The 26,551-nt window shown below is 36.9% G+C and overlaps 1 protein-coding gene across 1 annotated transcript in view; it reads left to right on the plus strand.

Annotated features, from left to right (window-relative positions):
- The window catches only part of SLC26A7 (solute carrier family 26 member 7), a gene marked incomplete at both ends in the record, with an annotated part of 65,651 nt that extends 46,124 nt beyond the window's left edge, over positions 1–19,527 (plus strand). The window contains 8 exons of the mRNA XM_082286952.1: positions 4,315–4,421; positions 6,532–6,598; positions 10,301–10,417; positions 12,155–12,203; positions 14,861–14,961; positions 17,259–17,313; positions 17,403–17,506; positions 19,492–19,527. Coding sequence (XP_082143078.1) covers positions 4,315–4,421; positions 6,532–6,598; positions 10,301–10,417; positions 12,155–12,203; positions 14,861–14,961; positions 17,259–17,313; positions 17,403–17,506; positions 19,492–19,527 — 636 coding nt within the window. The remainder of the gene's footprint in view (positions 1–4,314; positions 4,422–6,531; positions 6,599–10,300; positions 10,418–12,154; positions 12,204–14,860; positions 14,962–17,258; positions 17,314–17,402; positions 17,507–19,491) is intronic.
- Between the last annotated feature and the right edge of the window lie 7,024 nt (positions 19,528–26,551).

The raw sequence follows: 26,551 nt of genomic DNA on the forward strand, positions 1-26,551 counted from the left end.
TCCTAGTATCACTAAAAAGGCCAGTGAAGCTCTTGTTAAGTCTTGATTTTAAGGCTCAGCATCACAGATAAACTGCCTTTTAAGACAGATAAAACTACTGCCTGGCAATGGACTGCTGAAGAAAAATGTTCTCTTTGCTGTTAACAGTTGGACTTGAAAGTAAGATGGAGGAAAAGTATTTCAGAAGGTGCTGTTCTAAGTGAAACATTATAATAAAATAAGGATCATTTTCATGAGTTAATTATATAGCAGGGATTTGGGAAGTCCAGCAATGGAATACTTTGACATTTAAAGAGAAAAAAATGTTTTAAAGTTGCACATATGTCTTGACCAGAAAATTACCACAGCTGAGACAAAGCCAGGTTGCATGCCTGACTTGTAAGGCAGGAAGAATGGCAAGAATTTGTGGTAAAAATTACACATTCCCAACATGGCATTGGGATGACAGGTAGTTATGGATGCATGAATTGTAATTGTATGTACATATATTAAAGGATGTAAGGAATTTTACTAATTCAGTGATTAATGTAGATCCAAGAATGAGGGTCTCATTTTTGACCAGTATCCTCCAGGATCTTGCCACTGCGAATTTCTGAGACATGCATAAAACACCCTGCCAATCTATTTTGTCAAAATATTTAGAGGAGAGGGCCTGGAAAGGGTCTTCCTTGAAAATTTTGGAGCTCATTAGTGCAATTTCTTGGGGTTTTTTAGAACTTCTTCACATATTATCCTCAGGAGGAAGATGGCCTTTTAAATTTGTTCATCACACATGGGTCCTGAATCGTGAGAGGGCTCTGAGAGCTCTCAGGGCTCTGCTATAAAGACAATTTTCTACGAAGTAGGAAACCATCTCTTCTGTGAGAATAATTTTACATCAATGCCTCTAGCTTACGACATCCTAGGGAGATTTTCTATTCTTCCTGCATTAGTGAATATGCTACTATGAGTTATATTACTTGTGCTGTAGTTGGTCTCAGTGGGGTGGGAAGGAATTTGCAAATGCTTAATCCATTGAAAGTATGATTACCATACAAATTATTTTTAAAGAGTAATATTTGTATCAGTCCCTCTGTTTCCAGGGCTGTTTGCAAACAAATACTGTCTCAACCATTGTGGATGGAATGCCTGTGAAAAATTATATTAAAGAACTACCATACCACTTTATTATCATAGGATCATTTAGGTTGGAAAAGACCTTTAAAGACCACCTAGTCCAACTGTTAACCCAACACTGCCAAGTCTCCCCCTAAACCATGTCCCTAAGTGCATTAAGCAGTTCCTGCTCTATGGCTGTGGTGGTCTTCACTTGAATCCTAAGTTTTGATGAAGGGTGTGCTGTGGATGAATGCACACATTAGTCATTTGTTTGCAGAAGGATGTGGGAGTATGACCGTGTCACTCAGTCCTTAGAGCCAGAACCAGGATTCCAGCATCTTCCCTGCTGAGAAAGCTCCTGAATAAGCAGGCTTTAATGGGATTCTCCTTCTGGCTATATGGTGGTGACTGCAGCATGGGCCTCTATCTGAGCAACTCATCACAGCCTCGCATTACACATAGTGCAGAACTGGTCAGTTGAGTCATGTTCATCTCCTCCTCCATTAAGCAACACCATAACCAGGTAGGAGTTAGATGAACTGCACCTTGAATTTTCTTCATCCTCATAACCAAATCCATTTATTATGGTTGGAAATCAGACAGCTGTGTTGCAGATAGTTAAGTGCAAGGAACCCTACCCATTCAGGTGATAACTGATCATATCCTCAGTTCGCAAGGAAAAAGGGAAATGCGTAATCTGGTTTCAAACTCATACAGAAACATTTCTTATCACCATACCTTAGCATTGCATTGTTAGCCCTAGGTTCAGAAAGTATTCTGCAATTTATTTATATGCTTTTTCCTACCAAGTGCCAGTTTTAGACTGTCATCAATGGTGGATGATTAGACCCTATGGAATGGAAAGTCTAAATGGAGGCAGCTGCTGTACACAGTCATTGTACCTCTCAGTGCTTCTGATACTTTCTAATATATACAGCAGTTGACATAAATCCATTTCTTCTTGTTTCTTTTCTCCCTCTTTAGAGTTTTTCTCCAAATTAGTACAGTACAAGGATACTTAGAAGGTGGATTTTTTTTTATTTTTGAAATTAACATGTGCCTATAATATATTATTGCTAAGATTTGAAGAGTGATTAGATTCTATCTGTTGTGGAGTATGCAATAACCCTCTTGAAGTAAATTGCCAAGGAAAACTTTGGTATTTTTATGACTTCTTTATTGAACTTTGCAATAACCCATGAATTTAAAAAAAAAAAGTCTATCAGATCAACATAACTTCTTTCTACAGGTTTGGTGCTACCCTAATTAAAGAAGTACTGACTCCAGGCCAATACAAAGCACTGAAAAGGTGATTGACTAATGAGCATATGATTGTTTTGGCTCAGGCTCTACAACAATGGCAGTCTCTGATTACAGTTAAGATGTAAGATACTAGACTGCTGGAGAGGCACTTAACTAGCTTTCTCAGTACTCAGCAGTACTTAAGCATTTCTGGCTTTGATTCTTCCTATGCAGACTTTGTATTGGGGTTTTATGCTTTGTGTTTTCTTCTGACACATAAGAATTTTGCAGGTCTGCAGCAGTGATTTAGTTAGATGTGATGAGTTTCAGGTCTGCAGCTTAACTGGATTGCACTGAAGTGGATTCAGGTGTTGTCAAGGGTTCAGTCTTATTAAGATAGGCTAATTCTTGATCTCTCAGGTTTTTAGTAGTTTTGTTAGCTTTTCCATGTCCAGGTGAGTTTCTTTATAAATGTATATTGGATTTATAAAGCTTAGCATTACTTTCTTATTCATGAATCAGAACTCAATATCTGTTGCTCATAAAGGTAGTCTTTGCAAATATATGCACAACAATTTGTGTAAGATGTCATGTTAAAATACAACTGGCGATTGAGGACAGTTTAAGTTTACCTGTTTGCCTAGCAGGCATCCTGTTGAAGAAATGAGAACTCTTTTGCAGTAGTTAGGAATCTTGAAGATGAAAAAGGCCTCTCGATAGACTCACGTAACACTCTGTCCTCTGTGAAGCACAAATTAGTACGGTATGACTTACATTTTATAATTCATAAAATAACAGTTCTGGGATCTGCTCAAGCAAAATTCTTGTGGTTAGGCTGAAAGTATTCTATTGTCTCTGGCTTTCGTGAGTTAAGTGAAAGCATGAGAAAGGATAATCTTAATACTGATTGTGCCATTGTAATGTGATCTGTTATTCTGCAAACATGAACAAGAAGCACTGCAATTCTTGAAACAGGCACCTGTGGGGATCTGTATATCCAGAGGAGTGAAAATACTTTCCATTCTTCTTTAACACCTTTTATAGAAATATTAGATAGCAGTCCTTGCTTAAGGCTCCCTCAAGGAAAGAAATATGTACTTTATTATAACAATTGGGTTGGTATAAGAAATCAAGTAATTTGTACTTTTCTTTTAATTGTAAAATCTGCATGTCTCTTAGCTGTACACATCATTGTAGTATGGAAATAAAAGTGATCATTTCTGGTTAGAAAATAATAAAGGAGAAATGGAAATGTGAAAGTTTTTAAAAGTTTTTTTAACATTTTAAATTTCTTCTCAAAGTGACTTTAGTTTCAGATATGCTTCTGTGTATTTTTTAAACTTGTATTTAAAATGAGTCCAAAGCTTTAGTAATCAAATATTGAAAGATGGGGAAGTAATATGAAATCTTACCATTTCCACTGGAAGGAATTAATTCCCCAGTAATTTTTATTTATTATAGAGTTGTTTTAGTCAGCTGTACTCTGATAAACACCACTTTTAATCAGCCTCCTTGCAAATTATAATTCCCACTTATATGATTAGTGGGAGAAACGCTCTCTGTATGTGACCTCATTAGGGCACCTCATTATGTGAAAGGAAAGGAGGATTTAAAATCTGTGCAGTGAAGAAGGTGACAAGAATTTGCAATGTGAAAAATAAAATACAGGTTTTCCAAAACAACTGAATTCATTGTGAATTAAGCTGTTAGCACAAGCACAAATGCTATTTTAAGTAACCCTGGAAGGAACCTCTGTGAGCACTGGGATGAGCTGTGCCATGCTGTATGTGGCCTCCCACGGGGAAGTATTATTTTAATTGCTAATTCAGTCTTCAGTATTTGCCAGTTCAAAGATCCAAATGTTCACATCTGAGAAAACTCTCTTAGTTTTAAAAATCTTTATTTCTGATTCATAAAGCGCACATTACTATAAAATTTACAACTAATCACTTCTTTTTGCTCCCCTCCTTAAAGAGCATATGGGTTAGTACCTATGTGTTTACAATATGCTTTGCTGCTAATGTGGGACTGTTGTATGGCGTTGTCTGCACTATAGTAATCGTGATTTTTCGCTTTCCCAGGTAAGAGACAATTCATTGAAATGTTCTACTAGCACATCATTATGTATTCTTTCTGCATATTGCTTCACAGTCAGGATAGGCATACGGTATACTAAATTTAACAACTCAACTTCAGTTTTTTAGTTGCAGAAAATTGCAAGATAAGACAATTCAAAAGGAAAAGTCACATCTGTGCATTTACTGTAGACTAAGGATCTCTAAAACATTTTATAAAATGGTATTATTTTGTGATTTTTGTTATTATTACACTTCTGTATGATTCATTATGTGAAGGTAGCATAAAATCAACAGGAAGATTAATAATATTTTTTTCCATTAGATATTTATTTGCTCCTTCAGGAGAAAGTATGTCTGGGAAGCTTTAGTAACTAAGAGCCTTTATAAACCCCTAGGTACTATGTTGCACAGGAGTTGGTAGTTGACAACTGCACTGCTAATATAGATTAATGAAACATAACTGTACAGCTATTCTAATGTCTAACAAAAAGTATAAGTTCTGTGTATCAATTAGAAAAGTCAGGATAAATAAACTAGAGCAATCAGAAATTATTCTTTTTTTTTTTTTTTAATATATTATAGTTGCTACTTTGGATCATGAGTAAAGGGAAATATAGCTGAAGTTCATGATTGATTTGTGCTACAGAAATAATTCACAGCTCACCAGTCCTGGAAATTACTTGCTGCTTGCATGCAGTTGTTTGCATGATCATTGAATCCCACTGAAATTAAGCACAATATAGACAGCTCAATTAAATGCTTGTTAAAGTTAATGGTGTTAGACATTTGTGCACAGCTCTGTTCTCACAGAATAAGTTGCAGAACCAGCATGAAAATAGTTCAAAATTTCAAGGCAGTTAAAAATGATGGGAGATAGTTTCTGCTTGAATCAATCAGTACCTTTGTGATAACATTGTGCTACTCAGCAAACTAAAATTTTGGTATATTCTGGTAGTGAAACAAAAGGCAAGTTTTCATGTTGTTTTTACCCTGAGCCTGGATGTTAGAGGTTCTCCAACAGAAGAAAGGGATGGATATCTAACACAAAAGAGCCTGATCTAGTGGAGACCTCAGTCTGAACCTGCACTAATTAATGTAAATAAGACTCTTTCCAGTGATCTCTCTGCTCTTCAGTGAAGCTGCACACGCTTGTCCATGCCACCTAAACGCATTGAACAAGGTAGCAGCCTTAAAACTGGTACAGCACAGATAGGGTTAACAAGATAACCTGTAGTAAACCATACAGTCATGAGCAAAAGCGTTAGCAGGAGTGAAGCAAGGAAAATACCATGGATTATTTATTGCAAAATTTCTGTTCAGATGACAGACTATTGGATGTGGTAAATATTATGTATCAGAAGGTATTAAAACCAGCAACAGCCACAGCTCCATTTATGCAAAGATGAGAGAACAGCTGATATTTGAAAGGCTCATTTATCTGGCCTCAATACCTGCAAATACTCCTTGTATATTGGTGCATCTGTGTCACAGGCTAGCTAGTTTCACAGTCTTCTGCAGTTAAATGTGTTCCTGCAAAGGATGTATTGAATCAGAAGATCCTACGCTGAGCTCCCTTTCCAAGGCAACTTTCTCTTTTCACTGTGTAGAGAGCACAGGAATACTGGCCCTTTCCAGTAAGTCCCCCATTTTGATGGCTAGAGTGCAATGTTCTGCTTCTTAAAGACGTGTCCATTTCAATGACAAATAAAATATCTTTATTTTTCATGACCCACAGCTATTCTACATATTTATTTTCCCTTTCCTTACGATATGATTTTGCAGTTAAAAAATATTAGACTTAACTTTTGAAGCTATAGGTTATATATGAGCTACCTTGACTTGAAAATAGCTCTCTTGCCAGCTAATGAAATTTAAGATTTTCTTCACCAGAGAATTTCATTATTCATATTTTAAAAATGATATAATTCTAAAATTTTTACTCTTTAAGTGGATGGTTGCCAGAAAAGATAAGGTCTGTAATCACAAAAATATGCAGATTGCTTTGTCAGACCTTTAAACTGCTATGCTGTAGTTTGGGGTGTGTGTCTTTTTGTTTCTGTTCAAGGCTTCTAATGATTTACTGTACAGATTTTTCTCTATGTATTGATTACAGAGCAAAGACACTCAATTTGAAAAATATGAAAGAGGTGGAATATAAATACAAGGCAGAAGATAATAGTGTAAGTTTATTTCTTTTTTAACCTTTTTTGTGTGCATGTGTTTCACTAATTCAGATTTGTTTGCTTTCTCTAGTTAGTTACCAGATTGCAATCAGGGAATCAAGGGAATGTGTTTATGATATGACCACTTGAAATCTAAAGCCAGTATAATATAATAAAAACAAAACTAGTTGCCCATCAGAAACTGGAATATTTTCAAGGTTCTGCTGCTTGTCTGCAAAGTGAAGTTAGGCAAGTCCTCTTAGATCTATCCATCTTAGTTTATTTGTCATTTTTAGTTACAAATTGCTCTTTCTAAAAGTTTCCTAATTCCTAAATTTAAGGAAATATCTTGCCAGGAATGGCAAGGGCAATCTGAGCAGACAATAGCAGTCTCCATATTCTTATCATATTTCCTAAAAGTCCTCTGGTATTCTCATCATCCCCAATCTCTTTTCTGAGACCATTTCTGCCACCAACCCCTCGTGACCAGACTGTTTCAGAGGACACCATATGGCTGGGCAAAGAGGGGCAGCACCACAAAGTTGTCACAGACTTCTTCACACATCTCATCACCCTTTGCACATGAAAAATGGATGGAAGAATCTCTCCCAAAGACTGTGCCTTTAAAATTTGGCTTCTTACAAACCTAAAGCAACCACTCAGATTCTTCTGGTTGTTTTCATTGCAATTATCATCAAAGTTGCTTTTGCTAAGGTCTATGGCAAGAAGAGAAGGGTAATGACCTAGAGAGGTGAACTCCCACCTCCAAGATGAAATGGTAGGTCAGCAGCCAAGAGAGAAGTAGAACCATGTGTCCTTTGAGCACAGAGCCCCATCACTGGGACATCCTGCCTTCTCCACCGTGGCAGTTTCTCTTATGTCCTTTTTCCTTTCCTAGCGCTTATGAAAGATCTTATGTATCAGTAAGCCACATGCTCAGCAGTTATTGCTTCACCATTAAGCAGCTCTTCTTTAAAGAATTTATTATTTCTGGCAAATGTCTTCCATCAGAGCTAACTTGGGCTCAAAATCTGAACTTCCAAGGGCTCAAGGGCATTTACTGTTTCGGCATGCTGAGCAATGTTGGAATGTGAAAGGTACATAAGAATGGGGAGGACTCTGAAATGTGAATTAAAAACACTGTTGTTGAGGCTGGCCCAGCTGTCAATTATTATATCACTTTTCATTCTTAATAAAAATGTTGGAGTAACTTTGTCAGAGATGGGTAACCAAAATTTGATTTGCCTGCTATTTTTCATATCGGTTCATATCATGAAGCACTTTGTAAAAATGCCTATACATTTTTTTTTTTTTTTAAGCTATCTGCTCCCCTGCTATTTTTTTCCCCCTTATTCAGTAAGATTAACGCCAGTAACCTAGTAATAACAAACAAGTGTCTGCAGACAGTGGGGAAAATAACATTATGTTAGAGACGAAAATTGCTCAAGAGCTTATTACACAAAACAAAGAAGGAAAATATGCCTTTAATTGAATTTAGTCACTGGGTTGCAGCAGGCATTTAGGGTAATTTTTAATGTATGAATGTTAGACTGGTCCAAGTTTCCCTGGTAAGTAACAGATTAGACATAAACAACAGGACATTTAAACATGAAAATATGCAAGCTTAATGATCTACCCTGCCATTAAGGTCTGTGAATTTATAGGGGTTATTTCATCAATAAGAGAAAAGACACTTTAATGTGGGAAAAAAATCAAAGGGTGTTTAGAAGCTTATGTGAAACACATTTCATCCCAGGCATTCACTGGCACTGAACTTGTACCCAAGCAGAGCCAGTGCTGTGCAGAGTGCGCAGGGCAATCGCCTGGGGCCTTCTAAGTGTTGGCAGGGACCGACACGTGAGATAAATTTCCTACTTTCTTTGCAAGGACTCAACAAAGAGGAAGTTCATTTTTCTCTGAGCAGTTCTTGTTAACAAAGAATCAAACCAGACCCAGGAATAACTGGCTGGTCAATTTTAGGCACAATTGGCCTTGTCCATTCTGGACGAAAAAATTATACCTAAGTCTGCTATCTGTTTGATCTGGCCTTATGGTTTGACCCTTTCAAGTTCTGTACCTTGTACTTTTGGAAGCTTGATCATCACTGGATTTGATCTTTGCACATCAGTCTTCCTTTTTTTTCTTAGTTTTTATCTTCTACTTTGCCAGTGCTGCTATGGCACTGGCGTCCACTTGTCTCCACACCAAGCTGTGTATAACATAGTTTTTATGGGAATTTGTGGGATGTCAGAGTATTTCTCTGTTCAAGCATATACTGTCCTCTGTTTTGCCCTTTAGAGCTTTATTCCATATAAACAGAGACATTTTAACAGCCCGTTGAGCTTTGCCACTTGCCTGACTGGCATGTCAGTGATGTGGTATTTACCACAATCACACTCATAGGTAAATTGCGCAAAGTCTCTATGCATACTCTGGGGTTCTTTGCCTCAGTTTGGGATGTTTGAAATGTTTCCTTTATTTGATGGTCACTGTGGTGGTGTCTGATAGGTCATCTCATTCCCAGAAGTCTGAACAGCAGTCTACAATAAGGAGATAGTTTAGGTGGTTTGTGGTGAAGATTTCCAGTCTCGTTTTGCTTGAAAGTCTGTTGGGAAAACTGCATATCTTCAATGCAATCCCAAGCAATACTACTTAAAATGGTCTGTGCCAGCTCCACTTACTTGTGTTTGACTGTGACCTTGTTACATGACTTTTGTTAGGAAGAAGAGAGACTTTTTTGACCTATTTTCTCTTGCAAACTCTTGATTTTTACTTCCATTGTCACACAACCTGTGGAAAATTGGGAGTTCAGCAGAATTAACTTAATTCTACCTCCTACAAAACCAGGATTTAAGCATGTCTTCCTGCTGTCCAATATATTTATATATAAATATTAATTTTCTTACTGGCTTTTGAAGGTGTTTTATAAGTACACCTTGAGAGTGAGAGAAACAGCCCTTGTTTTGTGCAAAATGTCTCCCACTTGTACCTGGGGGTTTCTGAACATTATCTGGTGTCCTTCCAAAATTTGTTCTGCTGTGTAACACTTGTGTTTTGAGCTACACAATCTGACTGAAGGTACTGGTAAGCTGCTTGTAGCTTATTCAGTGAAATGCAGAGACAGGATCAAGGGCAACTGATAGTTCTCATGTAGATTATTGTGTTGGTTGCAGATATTTGCTGGTAAAGCTTTAAATGTGTCACTCAAGGTTGATCTGGATCCACCAAGTATTTTCATAGAGAACTATCTGTACTAAGGTCATCTTCAGATGACCAAGATGAATATTGCCAGCTTTCCCCAAACCACCTGCAGTGTTTGCCCTAAATCCTTGTGTACTTATTTCAAGACGTGTTTGTCTAATAAAATATACTACCTCTCTGCAAATGTTACCTTGTCTATGCTTGAGGATCACATCAACTGAAATAGTGCTATTATAATTGTTAGCTCATAGTTCTTAGTATTATGCTTTATAACATGCATGCTTTTTCTCATGCTAACTAAAATGATAGAAAATTTTCATTATATATTACTTATATTTCCATTCTTAATTTATGTGTGAAGACTGATCAATAGAATTATCTGTTAAATTAATCTCACAATCCAAAGCTCCTCCTGGGTTAATTTACAGGTATTTTTAGGCTTTTTAGAGAAATTACTCTGGGGTTTGGTCTCCAAATCCAAGATGACCTTTTCAGCATTATGTTTATTTCATTCCACAGGAATCATTAAAACAGGTAAAAATAGTTTCAGTCAACAGCCCGTTAGTCTTTTTGAATGCCAGAAAATTTCATGCTGACCTGTTAAAGATAATCCAGAAGGATGGCATGAGCAGCCAGGTATGTGATATTGTAAATGAGGTGGGATGTGCTTTATGCTTCAGTAATCACCATGATTGGGTTGAAGATCGTGTTTGCTTTCCTTGCATTTCTTAGAGAATGCAATCAGATACTGAAACAAGTATAAAGAAGTAACATTAGAAATTATTCATTTAGAATAAAGCTAAACCTAATCTTAATCAGATTCAATATGGACTATTCTCGTATTACTACTTGAAAACAGTATGTCTACTATTTCTGCTTGTGATCCTGTAAGATACATTAAAGCACTGACCCAAAACTCCAAAATTTCTGCAAGAACTTACATAACCTCAGCTAATGTAAGACTGGGATTTAGACAATGAGTAGCTTTCATATTTCAACAAATATGCTTGAATAAAATGTGATTTTCTTTTTTTCTGAAAATAAGTCCATGAGAGATGGACGTTTCATTTCAAACTATAAGTAATTTTGGGAGAATTAGGAAGAAAGTGGCTACGTTTTTTTTTCAAAAGTATTGTTTCTTTTTCCTCTTTTGCACTGATTGTATTAGAAAAATAAACAGCATACAAATTACGTATAACACATTTTTGGAGAATATTCCCATAAGCATAGTATTTTCCAAGTTTATCGGCACATAACTACTGCAACTTCCTGCAACACTTCCTAAAAGGCAAAAAATAAATTATCATTTTTCTTTCAGTACTGTGAAGACGTTCCAATACTATACAATGCTTACTGTAGACAATTTCATCCAGTTTGGCAAACTGGGCTGAGAAAATCACAGCCATGCCTTAGATGGGTTGTTAAGACAGCAACATGTGTCTACTACCTCTGCTGTCCCTTGACAGAGAGTTGTGCTAGCCATATGCACATGGATGGGTGGAAATTCAGCTCAGAAAATGTGATGCTTTTTTCCCTTGGTTTTGCTAGGCTGACTGATTTGGATTAGTATGATAAAAAACCTCCAAACAGAGAGAAATTACTTAGGATTTGCATGGAATTAATTAGAGTCAATTCAAGAAGTTAATTTAATAAGTTAATTTATACATTACTTATAAGGGAGATTTTATCCTTTGTCTCTTCTGTAAGGTACTCAGCAGTACAGCTGCCTGAAATACTGTGCTTCTTTTTAAATTTTTCCTTTGTTTAATAAATGTCTTTCTGTAGCACATAATGGGTGTGACAAAAATGCAGTTTCAATTTTTTTTTCTGTGCTTTGTTTCTGGTTTTAATTCATGTTTCTACTGAGAACTTGCATGTTGAAATAATTATTATAAAAATTCTCCAGATAAATGTAATTTTTAAATAAATTTACACGTCAAAAATGTTCTTACTAAAATATTAGTGTAGCAGATGAGATTGCAGCAAGTAGAAAATTAATCAAAAGTTAATCTTATAAAATCACTGCCTAGAATTTTTCTTTTCAAGAACATCTCTCCCATCTTTTGACCACTTCTTAACCACAAAAGCACTGTATCCAAAATATGCTTTCTAGTGAATCCAAACATGACAGAGGTTGCGTCATGTTTGAAATGAAGTGCAAAATATCAGTTTCAGAGGGTGCCTCTGTATTCTTCTAATACCAGAAAATATTATACATCCAACAGGCTGTTGCATAGCACATGATTTTGGAGAGAATGAGTTAACTTTGATACTGAGAAACAGAATTCTTATGTATTGCATTGATTTTCTCTTGTTACTGTGCAATGGGCTAGTTTTCCTTGGTATGTAAATCATTTGTTGCTTTTATTTCAGTGTGAGCAGAACACATTGCTCTGTTCATTTTCCAATGGAAGTTGTCATGGTGAGTTTATATCTACAAATCATATTAAAACCAAGATGGATGTAAGTGTGCAAAAAACGGCTCCACATTTTTCTATATATTTCTAGGTGCAGACAAGTTTTATGGAAACAAATATTTTCAGTTAGACCGAACATTCAATGAAGCATGAATGCTAAACTATCTTAAACTATGTTAACCTTGGCCTAACAAGTCCTGGTTTTCATTCTGTTTTAGACTGACATTTTAAGATTTCAAAAGCAGGGAACCCCACAAAAAATGCCTTTTCTACAAGAGTGGAAGGTTCGTGGACACCTTATGGCCCATCACAGGGGGGTTGGAACTAGATGGTCTTTAAGGTCCCTTCCAACCCAAACCATTTGCTGATTCTGTGTCCCTGCTTGTTGCACTGGAATGACAGTGTGTGTAAAGAGGCATGTACGCAGTGGGGGAAACACTTCCCATGTTGTTGCCTGGACTCATCCTCAGACCAGGCTGAAGAGACTGTTTTGCTAAGCTCTGGTCTTGGGTATTTTTGGTGTTCACAATTAGTATGAAAAAGTAAAAGTAAGATTAGAATCATGTCAAATCTTTGTGATCTTTAAAGCCACATAAGACAAAACCTCAGAAAATGCCAACTCAATTTTCAGTGATGCCATAACCACCAATATAATACAGTATATCAATACAACATATAATAAAAAACCCTAGAGGTTTTTTTTTTCAATTAAGGTGGATAACTCCACTCTTTTCACATTTTGTAACACTTAAACCAAATCAGAGCGCATACATTCCCATGGGAGAGCTGCAGCAACCTTTTGCAGTAGACACTTTATACAGATGACTTCATTGTGGCTAGAATTAAAACAGTGTTTATTTAAAACACTTATAAGCATTAAGGCCACAGTAGAAAATCTGATTTGGAGGCTGTTGTCTGATTGTTCGTGTTTGTTAACTAGACTCAGGACATTTTTATGAAACTACAATTTAGTTTTCTTGGGGGTGACAGAGTGCTTTGCTGTAGCATAGCAACCTATGAAAATGGCTACTGAAGATTATATTGTATTTTATTGACTATATTGTAAAATACTATGTCTGAGAAGGTCTTACCACCAGTACATATTTCAGTCATCTTGAAGATGAACTGGTTTCTCATATTACAAAAAGTGACAGAAGACACAAGACCTCTTTTCTGAGAGCCTAAGTCCTGCCTTGAGGACTGAAGTGCTGTTTACTTGGATCAACCAGTCTATGGTGATTCTTCATGGGGTCTTTAAAACAACAAACAGAGAGAAAAAAGAAAAATCCCTATAAAGAGAAAAGCAAAATGTGGAACTTACATTTTCAAGAAGGAGGGGAGCATGAGGACACAATCTTTAAGCCTTATGGCAGTTGTCCAGGAAAGCATGGAAATTTATGCCTTTGTCAGAATCTTTCCTTTCTCCCTTTGGGGAATACTGTCTGTATCAGCACCAAATGAAACAACTGCTCTTGCTCGTGCTACTGATACAAAGAGGTTGCAGGTCTTTGCCTACCCCCTCATTTAGAGGCCAGGCATCCTCTATTGCAATTCAGGATGCAGCAGGGAATTATTACACTGAGCCTGGGAGATCACATGAACCCTTTCTGGGTTTCTATGACAGTAATTTCAGGCAGGAGGTTCCCCTTAAAATTCTATATTTTTGTTTGTATGTATCTATTCATGTGTGTTGGACAGTACAAAGAGAGTAAATGTCTGGAGATGCAAGTCCAAAAGTCTTTGGCTCTCAGACTACTGTCAGAAAGGAATTACCACCGCTATAAATTTGCATAATGGGGAAATTCCAAGTCCCCTCAATAGTTTAAAATCTTTACCTCTGCTCTGCCAAAGCCATTTAGCTTAACTCATCTTTACAATCAGAATTCCTTTCCTTCATATTTTTCTTTTCTTTTTTTTTCAGTTGCATGCATTATGATAACAAACATTTGCTCAGAGAAAAATGTAAATAAGTGTGCATTATTTTCTAGTTTTTCCTTTATGAATGCCAGGGATCATTTATCTATGTGCTAGTTCAGGATGCATTTAGAGCAGAGTATGTTTCAACTAAACAAAAGATGGCCTGAGGTTGAAGAATAAGACCTTTGCAAATCTTACCAACACAATTTTCTTCTCCAGCATCAATATGTCACAGTGTATTAAAAAATTAACCAAACAAAAACCAGCATAGTAAAACCTTAGGAAAATGAAATGCTCCACTTTACATATATGTCTTCCTTATGGGTGTGAATATTAAGTTAAGCCATAGGCAGGTGTTTAAGTACTATGGAAATCAATGTCATATCAGGACTTAAAACAAAGAGATATATTTTCTGTGTATCCCATGAAAAATCTTCCAAAGAAGCCAGGCTGACTCATTGAGAAATTCAAATTTGAAGAAACAATTGTTTAATTCTTGAGACACTATTGCTGCCTAAAACATCTCATTAGTATGTTCTGCCTGTCATCACTTCTTTCCATTGCCCTACATGTTCTTCACTTGAGCTTCTAAAATGTGGTATTTTCTTCTCTGATACCCTAGCACATAACAGTAAAAGTTTTACTGTGATAGTTTGGGCTTATTTTGTTGCACTATCATCATTCTTATACCCATTTCTTAAGTATTCTCCTTTTAATTAAAGTTTTTCATTTATCAAATGTTTAGGTGAGTCGGTGCAGTCATGTCACAGTGAGCGACGTGTTTTGATATTAGACTGCAGTGGACTGAATTTTTTTGACTACACTGGAGTCTCAGTGCTTCTTCAGGTATTCATGACATTAGAAACATTCTGTATATGTTATAATTGCACATATGAGTTATTGGGGCCAACTACTAGTCACTTCACCTGTATCAGTGGATAAATATTTCACCCATAGAAAATATAAACACAGATTTGGTACTAAATTGTACTGTGTATATATATAAAATTACATTAAAATATTTCTAAATATTTTGGGTAACAGTGCAAATGTATACATCTGCATGTAATGAAGATGAGCTTCAGAACTTCTTCTTTTTTTTAAAGTTTGTTTAGGTCATATTTGACCCTGCCGTGACAGTTGTAGGGACACGTGTAAATTTACTGCTTTAAAGTTTCAGCTTTAATTCTGTGCTTTTATCTGTGTGTTCATCTTTTGACCTCTGGCTTAGCAGAAAGTAGATCTCCAACCTTTCTCCCATGGGCAACATATCTTGCAGACTGGGTTCAGGCATTGCAAGAGTTCCAAGATGCTCCCAGAAGACTAAACCCAGTAATCACTGGTTATTGGGGTGAATGGAACTAAATCCAGGTGGCAGCTGGCCTCACTTGGTGTTCCCCTGGGGCCAGTCCTCTTTAATATCCTTGTTGATGATTTGGACAAGGGGATTGAGTGTGTACCTTCAGTCAGTTTTCAGATGAGACCAAGCTGGGTGGGACTGTTGATCTGCTGGAGGGCAGGAAGGCTCTGCAGAGGGATCTGGACAGGCTGGATTGATGGGCTGAGGCAGACGGTAAGAAATTCAGCAAGGCAAAGTGCCAGGTCCTGCTCTTGTGTCACACCAACCCTGTGCAGTGCTACAGGCTGGGGGAAGAGTGGCTGGAAAGACAGGGATAGTGGTGGACTTAGCAATGCCAAGTTAAGGCTTGGACTTGATGACCTTAAAGGTCCTTTCCAACCTAAACAATTCTATGAGTCTATGGTTCTGCATAATAAGCAGTTCTATATAGTGGATAAATATTATGTTCAAAAGCTATTTCTTACACTTCCATCAGATCTGGAGTTTAAAAGTTGTGTAGCGACTACAGAGTTAAGTGGGTATGGAAGGTTTGGTTTGCATAATTTTTGTGAGTAAGATAAAGGACTAGATTCAAACTTGGGTCTTAGCCCAGGTTTTTCTTGCCCTAACAATTTTCTCAATTTACTGCAGTGATTACACAGTGAAGTAAGTGTTGTCTAAAAAGATTTTAAATTAGAACTACACATATAGGCATGGATATAATGAAAAAGAAAACTGGAAAAATAAGGTTAGTGGGAGTGACTCTTTATTAGCTATCCCTTAGAAATATAGGGCATTCAATATAGTATTAATTTTAAAAATTATGATTTCCAAAAGGTCTTAGAGACCTCCAAATTACAAATTACTTTAAAGAAGTATTTGACAAATTTTTGAGAGGTAAGTCTGGTGTGGGCTACGAAGAGCACACGTTGGTAGTGCAGCCTCTGGATAAATGGTTGGTACAAAACCAAGTTGCTCAGAGAGGACCACACTCAATATGTCCTTGTTGTTACACTCCTTCCCAAAATATCATCACTGATGCCAGAGATGGATGATTTTTGAACTGAGTAAGGTTTTTGGTTTATTTTTAAAAATAGAGTATTCTGATGGGGTCCTCACTGAATCTCTTCTCTCAGAATTTTTCTACTTCATATGGATTATTTAAATTTTTTTTGATGCAGGAACTGCTTTGGATATTCCCCATTAGGCAGAAAAATGCCCTACTCTGGTTTTGGAGATATTTTCACTTTTTTTTTTTTCTTTAGCTTTCTATCTTATTAATATTTTGTCTCTGTGGAGTTGACCAGTTTCAAAGAGAGAATAAAGAACAACTTAGTTCTGAATGTAGCATGATAGTTATGGTGCTTTTTTGATAAAAGTCTCAGTTTTCTAGGTCTGATTCCTGTCTATGTGGACTGGTAGTAAGCATATGGTAAGGACATGGGAAAACACGTTGAAAAAAGAGAACTGGAAATAATACCCCTAAAAATTACAGTAAGAAAATGCAAAATTGTTAATCACATTCTGTTTTACTTCTCAGCAGAGCTGTAAAGTACTGTGAAGAGGTGGTAGGAAATAAATGTGGCTTGGTAATGTTTGCATTATAGAAGGGCTCACTCTGGTGGCTGCTGGCAGTACAGCTGCTGCAGCAGCACTCCGGGCTCTGCCTACCTTGAATATGGGTAGGCAGGAATTTCTGTGTATTTTATTCTCTGTTGGTACTTAAAACATGGTTGGTTTTTTGTTGTTGTGGTTTTTTTTTGTTTTTGTTTTTTTTTTAAATTTCTTGTTTTCAAACATACAGATTTACGTGGACTGTAAAAACAGATACATCGATGTGTTGCTAGCACACTGCAAAGGCAAGTATCAACTTAGAGTAAAAATTTTAACATGATGGTTTATATATCCTCACTACCTTCTCAGTGTTCATGTGTTTGTTTTATTGCAGCTTCCTTGATGAAAGCAATGCAGTACGGTGGAAATCTTGAATCTGACAATCCAGTGTTTTTTGAATCTATTTCTTCAGCAATTGAGGCCATTCATATTCACAGGGTAAGACTTATAAGCAGGAGTAGGTGAAGCCTGGAGGGCTTCTTGGATGCTCACAGCAATTTGTTAAAGTCTGGGAAAGTCTTATTTACCCAACGAATCCATCGTGTAGAAATCTTTTATCTGTCTGCACTCTAAAACTGGTCCTCAGCCTCAGGAATGCAGTTTTCCATTTTTTTTGCTGCTAGCACTCTCTTCCCATTACCCTGTCTCTTTTTGCATCAACTTCTTGATCTTCTATGGTAGATCCAGAGGCACTGTGTTGTGGTGCTTTAATCTGGGCTCATTCTCCACTGGAAAGATTTATGTCGTCTGGAAACACCTAACACAGTCTCTCGGTGAGACAAATTCACTCACAGCCAGCTCTGCATTACTGAAACTACACTTCTGTTTCTCAGCCTGGGGTGCTTGAAGCTGCTTCACAGAGCACCGCACTGGTCTGACTGAAATGCTTCTGGATTCCCAGCAAGTTTGGTTTGAGCCAGAAATCTTGTCTCTGCCCTGCACTGTAGCATGCTCTGTTGGCTCACTGGTGGAAAGAGGGGAAGAAAGAACTAGAGGGAGAAGGGAGGCTTGAGCATCTATTTACTTGCTCAATTATACTTGCATTCTTTTTTAAAAAGATTGTAAACATTTCTCCTTGAACTATGTGATCCTTTTCCACTGTCATGCCCGTGTAAGTGAGCATGCATTACAAGCAGTGTGCTTTCCTGTGGTTTTATTTATGATTCAAACATGGCTAGAGTTTGGCTCAGAGCCTTCTCCAAGAGACGTTAAACTCATCATCGTCTGTGGTTTGGTTGTTTGTCTTTTTTTCTTCACTTTGTATTTTACCAATTAAATCAGAGTTGCCTATGGACAAAACCACTTTCCATTGATTTATCCAGATTAAGGTGAGTTGGCACAGCTGGTCTAGTGAATTGACCAGAAAAACATGTTCTCTTCAGAGCTTTTCAACATTTTTCATTATGTTGTCCTACAAAAAATAATTTACTGAAATGGTAACTGCGGGGCAAAAATAACGGGGTTGGCTATTGTATATTTTGTCTGGGTCTGATTAGATGAATTAGAATGATTGTTGTGTTATAAAATGTCTGCATTTTTTATTGATATTAATTAACTTTCCTAACATTCTTGTAAGATAGTTATGTACTAGCATTCCCATTTTATGGAAATGGGACATGGATAGACCAGGACAAATGTTCATAATGAAAAGTGGTAGCTAAAACTCAAAGTCCACTTTTTTAGGAACTGATTGCTTGTTTCTACCAGAGCTGCTAGGCACATCAAACCTCTGTATAATGGCTCAGCAGTTTAGTCTGAAAGGCTTGCATGCAGTCTCAAATTTTAAACATAATTATGAACAGTGTATGTATATACTGCTGATGCTTCTTCTTCAGAGTATTTGTAGTATGTGCTTCAGGGATTTTTATGTGTTCATTGTGTTTAACACCTGAAGATAAGGTAAACAAGAGTGACGAGGCAGGGTGATGGCAATAGCAGCACCACACTGTACCTACCAGTCTATGTACTCCTCCTGCACCTTTTTAAGCTGCTGAGGCCAGTAGGACTTTTGAGTGTTAACATGACAGAACAGGCAGAATAGGATAGAAAAAATATGAGGAAGGGGCTGGAGACTAACAGAAAGTGATTTGTTCTGATTTACATTTCAGCTTCCCCATACAACAGTCTTTCACTGTCAGAAAGGTAGAGGCAAGAGGGCTTTGTGGTTAACTTTCATCCCTGATGCTGTTCAGAAATGCAAAGATGTTCTTATCTACATCCTCCAATGAAAATGTTTTGTCATTCTCATTTTTACGTTTATAAATTGATAAGAAACTTGACTATTATTTTATGCAGTTAATAATATATAACTTTTTGAAATATTAGTTTTTATAATGGTGGCATTTTCAAGCTTCATCTCCTAATTTTATATTATATTCTAAGAAAACATTATAATACTTTTTTTTCTGTTTCTCTCAATTTAGAATTACAGCAAGTTCAGTGAACAGAGTGAAGTGTGATGCCCACCCATTGAGCATCACTAGTTTCATCTGCTCATATTCAAAATGAACTACATCATGCCTTCTTAACTTTTTTCTCCACTGGGTCTCATAGATGATCTTTCATATGCCATGTATATTTAGCACATTCAGTAATGACAGATCTGCCTTTCAAAAAGAAAATCTTTCAGATGCAATCACTCAGAGAATGTTCATGCAATTGCTCTACAGTGGTTTTATATAATATTTTTATATACATTTAGATAAAAATTATTAGAAAGCAGACACGAGGTATTAACTGTGTTTACCAGTTAAGTGTATTCTTTTAGATATCTTCTATTGTAACATTAGTTGGAATAAGCATTTGTAGTTTTGTGTATGGAATAGAGACATTATGAATTTTTAAAAGAGCATGCTATAATTGATACAGTATCCACAGGAAGGCATATACCAATGCATACTGTTTCTAATGGCTTTACTTACTCTTTCCTCTGTTCAGGCCAGCCATTTGCAGTAACAGCATCGTATCACAGCTATCATATGCTTCCACTTTTTTTACTTTGGCTTTGTCTGCTTTTTAATGCCTGCCCAGATCAATGGGAGAACTTGCAAGTATATGCAGAGAAGGCAGATGCATGTTCACTAAGAACCCTGGATTGCTTCCCCTCTATTAGTTGTCTTCTGCTATTATGGTTTGCTACATTTTCAAAGCCACAGGTATTCTGTTGCTGAGGCAGCTGAGAGGTGATTGTAGGGACACATAAGGTGTGGGCCGCATTTCAGCCACAATCCTGATGTGCAGTACTGTGTGTGAGCACACAAAGTGGGTGGAGAAATTCACAAGTTGAGTATTTGGTTTGTATTTATGAGTTTTCAGCAATCGTGTTAGATTATATTATCACATCGATATCATGTTATATGGCAACATATTGAGGCCTTCCAGTACCTGAAGGGAGCCTACAAGAAACATGGAGAGAGACTATTTACAAGAGCATGTAGTGATAGGACAAGAGGGAATGGCTTCAAACTGAAAGAGAGTAGGTTTAGATTAGATATTAGAAAAAATTCTTTACTGTGACAATGGTGAGGCACTGGAACAGGTTGCTCAGAGAAGTTATGGATGCCCTAACTCCGGAATTGTTCAAGGCGAGGTTGGATGGAGCTTTTAGCAACTTGTTCTAGTGGAAGGTGTCCCTGCACACGGCAGGGTGTTGGAACCAGATGATCTTTAAGGTCCTTTCCAACCCAGGTTATTCTACAATTCTACGTATGACTTTTTTCTCTTGCCTTTGTTCCCTTATGTGAACACCAGCAGTAAAATGTGAGTTGAGCAAAAAGGAATCAACAAATGAGAAAGATGAGAAAGTAGGATTTTTTTCATAAACTTAAAAAAATCTATGGAAGCTAAAGGTAAATGAATATGGCACAGCCATAATGGCCATCTTAGCACTACAGAGAGGAGGGAAGTACAAGGATGCTTTGTGCAGCTGACACACATAGGCAAAATCTAGTGCTAAGCATTCTGTTTTCAGCAGCAGTTACATCTGTGTGCTCTGTCTGCCCAAAGCTGCTGCCTGCAGGAGATGAGGTGGCTCATGGAGTGACTTTTGCATCTCTACATAGTTAAGAAATTGATAAGCTTTTCCTCAAGTCTTGGTAACTCCACACTACTAGATGATAATGGGAGAAAGCCGTGGTTTTTTTTGCCCTTTCAGTTATGAGTGACTCTTGTAGTTATTCTCTACTTTGTCCCACAGATAACCAGAAATGTTCTGTACAAGTTCTTCTGAGACTGCTTTGGTAATTACTATGCAAAAGGTTGATAAGTAACTGTGAGAAACTCATTATACACAGGAGAAATAAATTCTGTGTACTGTCCCAAGCACATTAATTTCAGATGCTGTAGTTGATTGCAAATGGCTCATTACATCACTGGACTCAGTAACAGGCTATAACATTTGATTAATAATTTCCTCAAACAGTTTTAGTAATTTATTAACACTTTAGAAACTATTTACAATGTACTTTAATCATAGAAGCATCAATTTTATGTCACAGCTGAATGGAGATTTCTACTTAACTGCAAACTGAATAAATGAATAAATGGTATCTTTTCTACTAGGTTCAGCATTTGTTCTTTGTCAGCTAAATGTTTTTTCTGAAAATTTACAGATAAGTTGATTAACGAAATTGTCAAAAATAGGGTCTTTAGCAAAGATAACATCTACCAGGAGACTTTCACTTTTGTTCTGAATGATCTTGTAAATGGAACAACACAGATACTTTTAAAATTCCATGTAGTATTAGACTTTAATGAAACCTTCTGCATTTAATGATCAATTTTGTAGTGCTTATGAAAATTGCTTCCAATTTTTACTGCTTTAAATCGGAATAATTTTTACCCAGTTAAATGGCTGTTTTAGGGATGAACATTTATCTCCCATTAGTTCCAATCTTCCAACACTGGGCTTTGGGATAGTTGTAATATTTCTGTAATCTCTTTTGCTGCATATAATAAGTCTAAATAACTTTCCATTTCTGAGAGTAGTTAATTATATTCCCTGTCTGACAAGTGGCATCACTCAAGATAGTTGTTTCTCAGCAGAACAGAGTGTTTAAGGGACATATGAAGGTAGCTGCCCTTTCAATTTCTTCTAAAATACCTGTACTGAGTTTAAGCTCTGTCAAACCAGAACTGCTCTACAGAACTATGGGCAGTGAGTGAGGGAGTGTCATTTTTTTTTACCACTGACTTAGTAGAGCAAATTGCAAATTACTCAACTACTGATTCAGTTTCCACTTCTTCACCACCTACCCTTCTGAGCTATCGATGTTTCCTAAAACATGTTATTGTGCATTGCCTGTCTTCAAAAGGCCGGGATACCATGCCATCAGACCTCATGGATCACCAGATCACTGGCTACTCTGCTGGTGGCATGGGAGCTGCTTCATGTTCTCCCTGAGCTGCTCTTTGCGAATCCCTGATGCTGGTGTGTTTGTGCCACTCAGAGTCAACTAACAAACAACTGCTTAATTCTTTGGTGAAGATTTAAGGAAACACCCTAATACTGGATTAAGTTTTGGAGGCAATTCCCACTATTAATTTTAACCCTTCCCTCAATGCTTTTTTATGCAGACTGGCCACTGGCTTTCCTCTGGCTCTCAGAAAGAATTATTATGTAAATATATGGAAGCCCAACCCAAAACATCACAATTAGCTTCACTGGAATAGAATGGAATGGAATAAAATAGAATACAGTAGAGTAACATTTGAAAGAAACCCAAGTGATCACCTAGTCCAAATGCCATAATTATAGAAGAGTATCATAATTAGAATAAGCCATACTTATTCTTCTCATCCAGAAGGGCAAAGGGAACCAAACTCATCCTGTACCAAAGAGCCTGCACCAAGTTTGTGTGTCCTTATGGCTGTCCAGGCTCCGGCCTCACTATCCCAGTGGAGGTGAATTGCAGTCAGGAACAGTAAGGGGCTTAGTTATTTGTGCCCTGCTGAGGCAGACATTCATCTTTGTACCTTCAGCCTTACTTACTGGAACATCCCTAGGGACTTTTCAGAATAATGCAAAGTTTTACTAGCTGTGGTTATGTCTGTGAGCTTGTGCAGTGTTAGCAATAAGAGCAAAGTGTGGAGCTCTCTCTCTCCTAAGAGATTCCTAAAGGTGCAAAAGAGATACTGCACCTGCCAGCAGAGGCTCGAGGAAGTCTCTCATTTACAAAGAGGTTCCAAGTAATGAAACCAATGAATTTACTACTCTGAGCAAGCAATTCTGAAAATCTAACCATTCACTTTGATTCCTGTATGTACACTTAGATGCTCAGATTTTATACTGCAAAATTCAGTATGTGTGAGTCACCCACCTTTTGCAAATCAGTGCTTCAATTTTGTTCATTTGGTGTATTCTGCACTTCAGAGGAGAACTTTAATACAAGATTGTTTTCCAGAGATGGTCCAACATTATCAGAGATGATATCAAATATTTGCTTGATGTGTTTAGGAATTTTTAGCTATTTTTAGAACTTGTTCTACATTTTTAATAGTACATCATGTGAGTGAAGAGTTTTTATCAATACTTAAGATTTGCTAACCAGAGTATATTAAAATGGTGATCTGATCATATGATTCTTACAGAATTTGTTTCACATATTCCAAAACAAAGGAAGCAATGAGGAAAAAACTAGGGAGCAAACTGATGTTAAAGAATGAGTATAGTGGCAATTAAAAATTAGGCATAAAATATGTAATAAGGAAAAGACTGTTAACATTATATTTATGCAAATTAAATGTTTCTAATTCTTGTCATATGTCTTTCATTTTAAAGGTTATTTGCCCTGATTCTATGATTCAAGTGTCACAAGGTCTGGCTGTAGCTGCTTTGACATAATTTATTTGACAGCTCTGTGTGTCATAAATATATAATGTAACAAGGAAAGGTATCTTCACTGTTGAATGAAAACATTAATGTGTCAATACTGCATATGAATACTGTTTGACATTTACTAGTTTCAAAAATAAAACACACAGTATGCCTTGAAAATATGGTATTCCTATTTTTGGAAGATACTTTCTTTGTCTACAGAAACTCATAAATAAATGAAGGAGCACAGTTCCAGAGTGCATAATAAATGGCGCATTCATCATTAAGATAGATTTTTTAGTAAAGATCACATAATCTGTATGTTTCCATATGCTTTATAATGCATTTAATTATTTTTCTTTTTTCAATTCTGTGTATTAAGATATGCAAGAATAAATTTATACTTAAATAAATTTGAATATGAGACAATTTGCATGTAGAAGGAGGAAAATGCCCTCATTATTTGGTTTTTTTTTTTTTACATTCTGTACTAGCCAGTTTGTAAGGAGATGTTTTGCCTTCTTCAACCTCAAAATGTATTAAATCTTAACAATGAACAAAGAGAAATTGTCTTACATTCAGAAGTTTTATTTCTTCACAGCTCTTACAGGAGTATGGCATATAACAGACATTTTTACCTCTATAAGAAATACAGAAATCTTGGTCCAATTCCTCCAGTATTGGCTCTTTGCATGCACAGTCATTTGAATACTTCTTTTTTTAATTGTCATTTGCATCTACAGATGGTGCACCTCATATCCAATTGGCACATACTGATGGCACTACTTATATACAGTCTGTGGCTTATCCCAGTAGAGACGAAATGATGGGCAAACCTTCCCACCACCTCCCAATAACTGTGATGACATTAATGAAAAATGGATTGACATATCTTTAAAAATTTGGCCTTGAAAGTAGCAGCTTAATTTTTCAAGCCTGGTAATTTATGAAAGAATTTGCTTCTACCAAAAGGAATGCAACCTCTACATTTTTTTGACTTTACAGTGGCTTGCAGAAGTATAAACAATTTACAGTGCCATCAACTACTAGATGCTAGACAGCTAAATACTCTTAATGTTAATGACACAGGATATTTTCTAGAGCTTTTCTTCCCAATTGCACTCACACAATAGCAAGGAAACCTCCAAGTTATCTCACTTTGGAGTGAGATAACAGAAAATGCCATTATTTTTATTCCCAGAATGGGCATGTAGAAGCCCAAGATCGGCTCTCACCAGGAACTTGAAAGGTAACTTGAAGTGCAATTCCTTCCCTACTGGGAATCCTCTAGTTCCACAGCAGTTCTGGAGAGCATGACAAGCAAAAGTAGACAAATGGCTGCTTGGTTAATTTTTTTCTCATGTGTTTTCCAATAAAGAGGTCTTTTGTGCTGGAAACATTCAGGTGGTTAAAAATTAAGAACCAAGAAAGCGGCTCATGTTGTTGCTCTGACTGACTTGATAAGCATTTCTCATTGTGCTTTGATTGTGATACTGTTGTAGTTTAAAAATGCACAAAATCTTAGGAATTCTTGAAAACTTCACAATGCTGAATTAATCTGTACCCTGTACATTCACTTAAATACCACAAAATATATCTCACTAATTTGGACATATTGTTTTATATTCCATTTGAGAGGCAAAACTATCTGCACCCTTAATTGTTACTTGCAACTAATAGTTGTAAGATTTTGGGGAAGGTGCTTTTTGCACATTTGCTCTCATTTGTAGGCTCAGGTAGTATAGTCAAAAATGGCTGCTGCTCATTGGATCAGGAAAGGAGGTCTCTCTCAGTTCACAGGCAACAGTCACTGAAATTGAGTTGATTCTCCAGAGTAGTATCAGAGTAGTATACTCCAGCGTAAATTAATAATTTCAAAAACTCCCAGCATTTTGGTTCAAGTTCCTTTTTCTCTTCTCTCTCTCTGTGACTGTTTTAAATCTCAGGAATTTCATTACTTTCTGATTTAGCTTGGCTCCTACTGCCAAATTCTTAATTCAGAATACCTCCATAAAGGAAGATACGTTTTGAAAGAACAAGAGCAATCCTTATCAGTTAAGGAAAAAAATACGCTTTTTTGGTTCTGGAGTGCTTCCAGATTTGAAACATGTTTTGGAATATTACCTTTGCAATCTACAATTTGTGATCATTTTAATCTCATTTTTAGTAATAAAATTGTGTTTAAATCTGCTGATCACAGCTCAGGTTTGGTGCTGGCCTGGCTCCACTGTTGCCCTGATTTCACAGGTCTCCAGTATACCTCTTGTCTTCAGTTCCCAACCCCATGAAACAGAGACGGTGACTTGTAGGTGACCCGTGATGCTCTGCAGACCTGGGGACTGCTCCCTTTGCTCCTTCCTTCTGCCTCTCTCCTAGCAGGAGACAACCTGCTCTGCAGACTGCAGAGCACTAGTGGCTGCAGTACTGATCGAAATACGAGATGCTGCAGACGCAGAGCTGGAAACCAGGGCTATGATGCTGGTGGGCTGTGAGTCTGTCATGCATGGGACTGGGAGGAGAAGGGTGCTGGTGTGGACAGCAGGATACGGGCAGAGGCTATACAGGAGAAAAAGACTCAAGGGAACAAGACTGTGATATTGTGCATGAATGAAAAAGCTGAACAGCAAAGGTGCAGCTGGGATGTCAGGCTGCATGAAGGTATTGGATGA

The sequence above is a fragment of the Coloeus monedula genome (genome assembly GCF_965178545.1).
Source record: "Coloeus monedula genome assembly, chromosome: 1".
Classification (NCBI taxonomy): domain Eukaryota; kingdom Metazoa; phylum Chordata; class Aves; order Passeriformes; family Corvidae; genus Coloeus; species Coloeus monedula.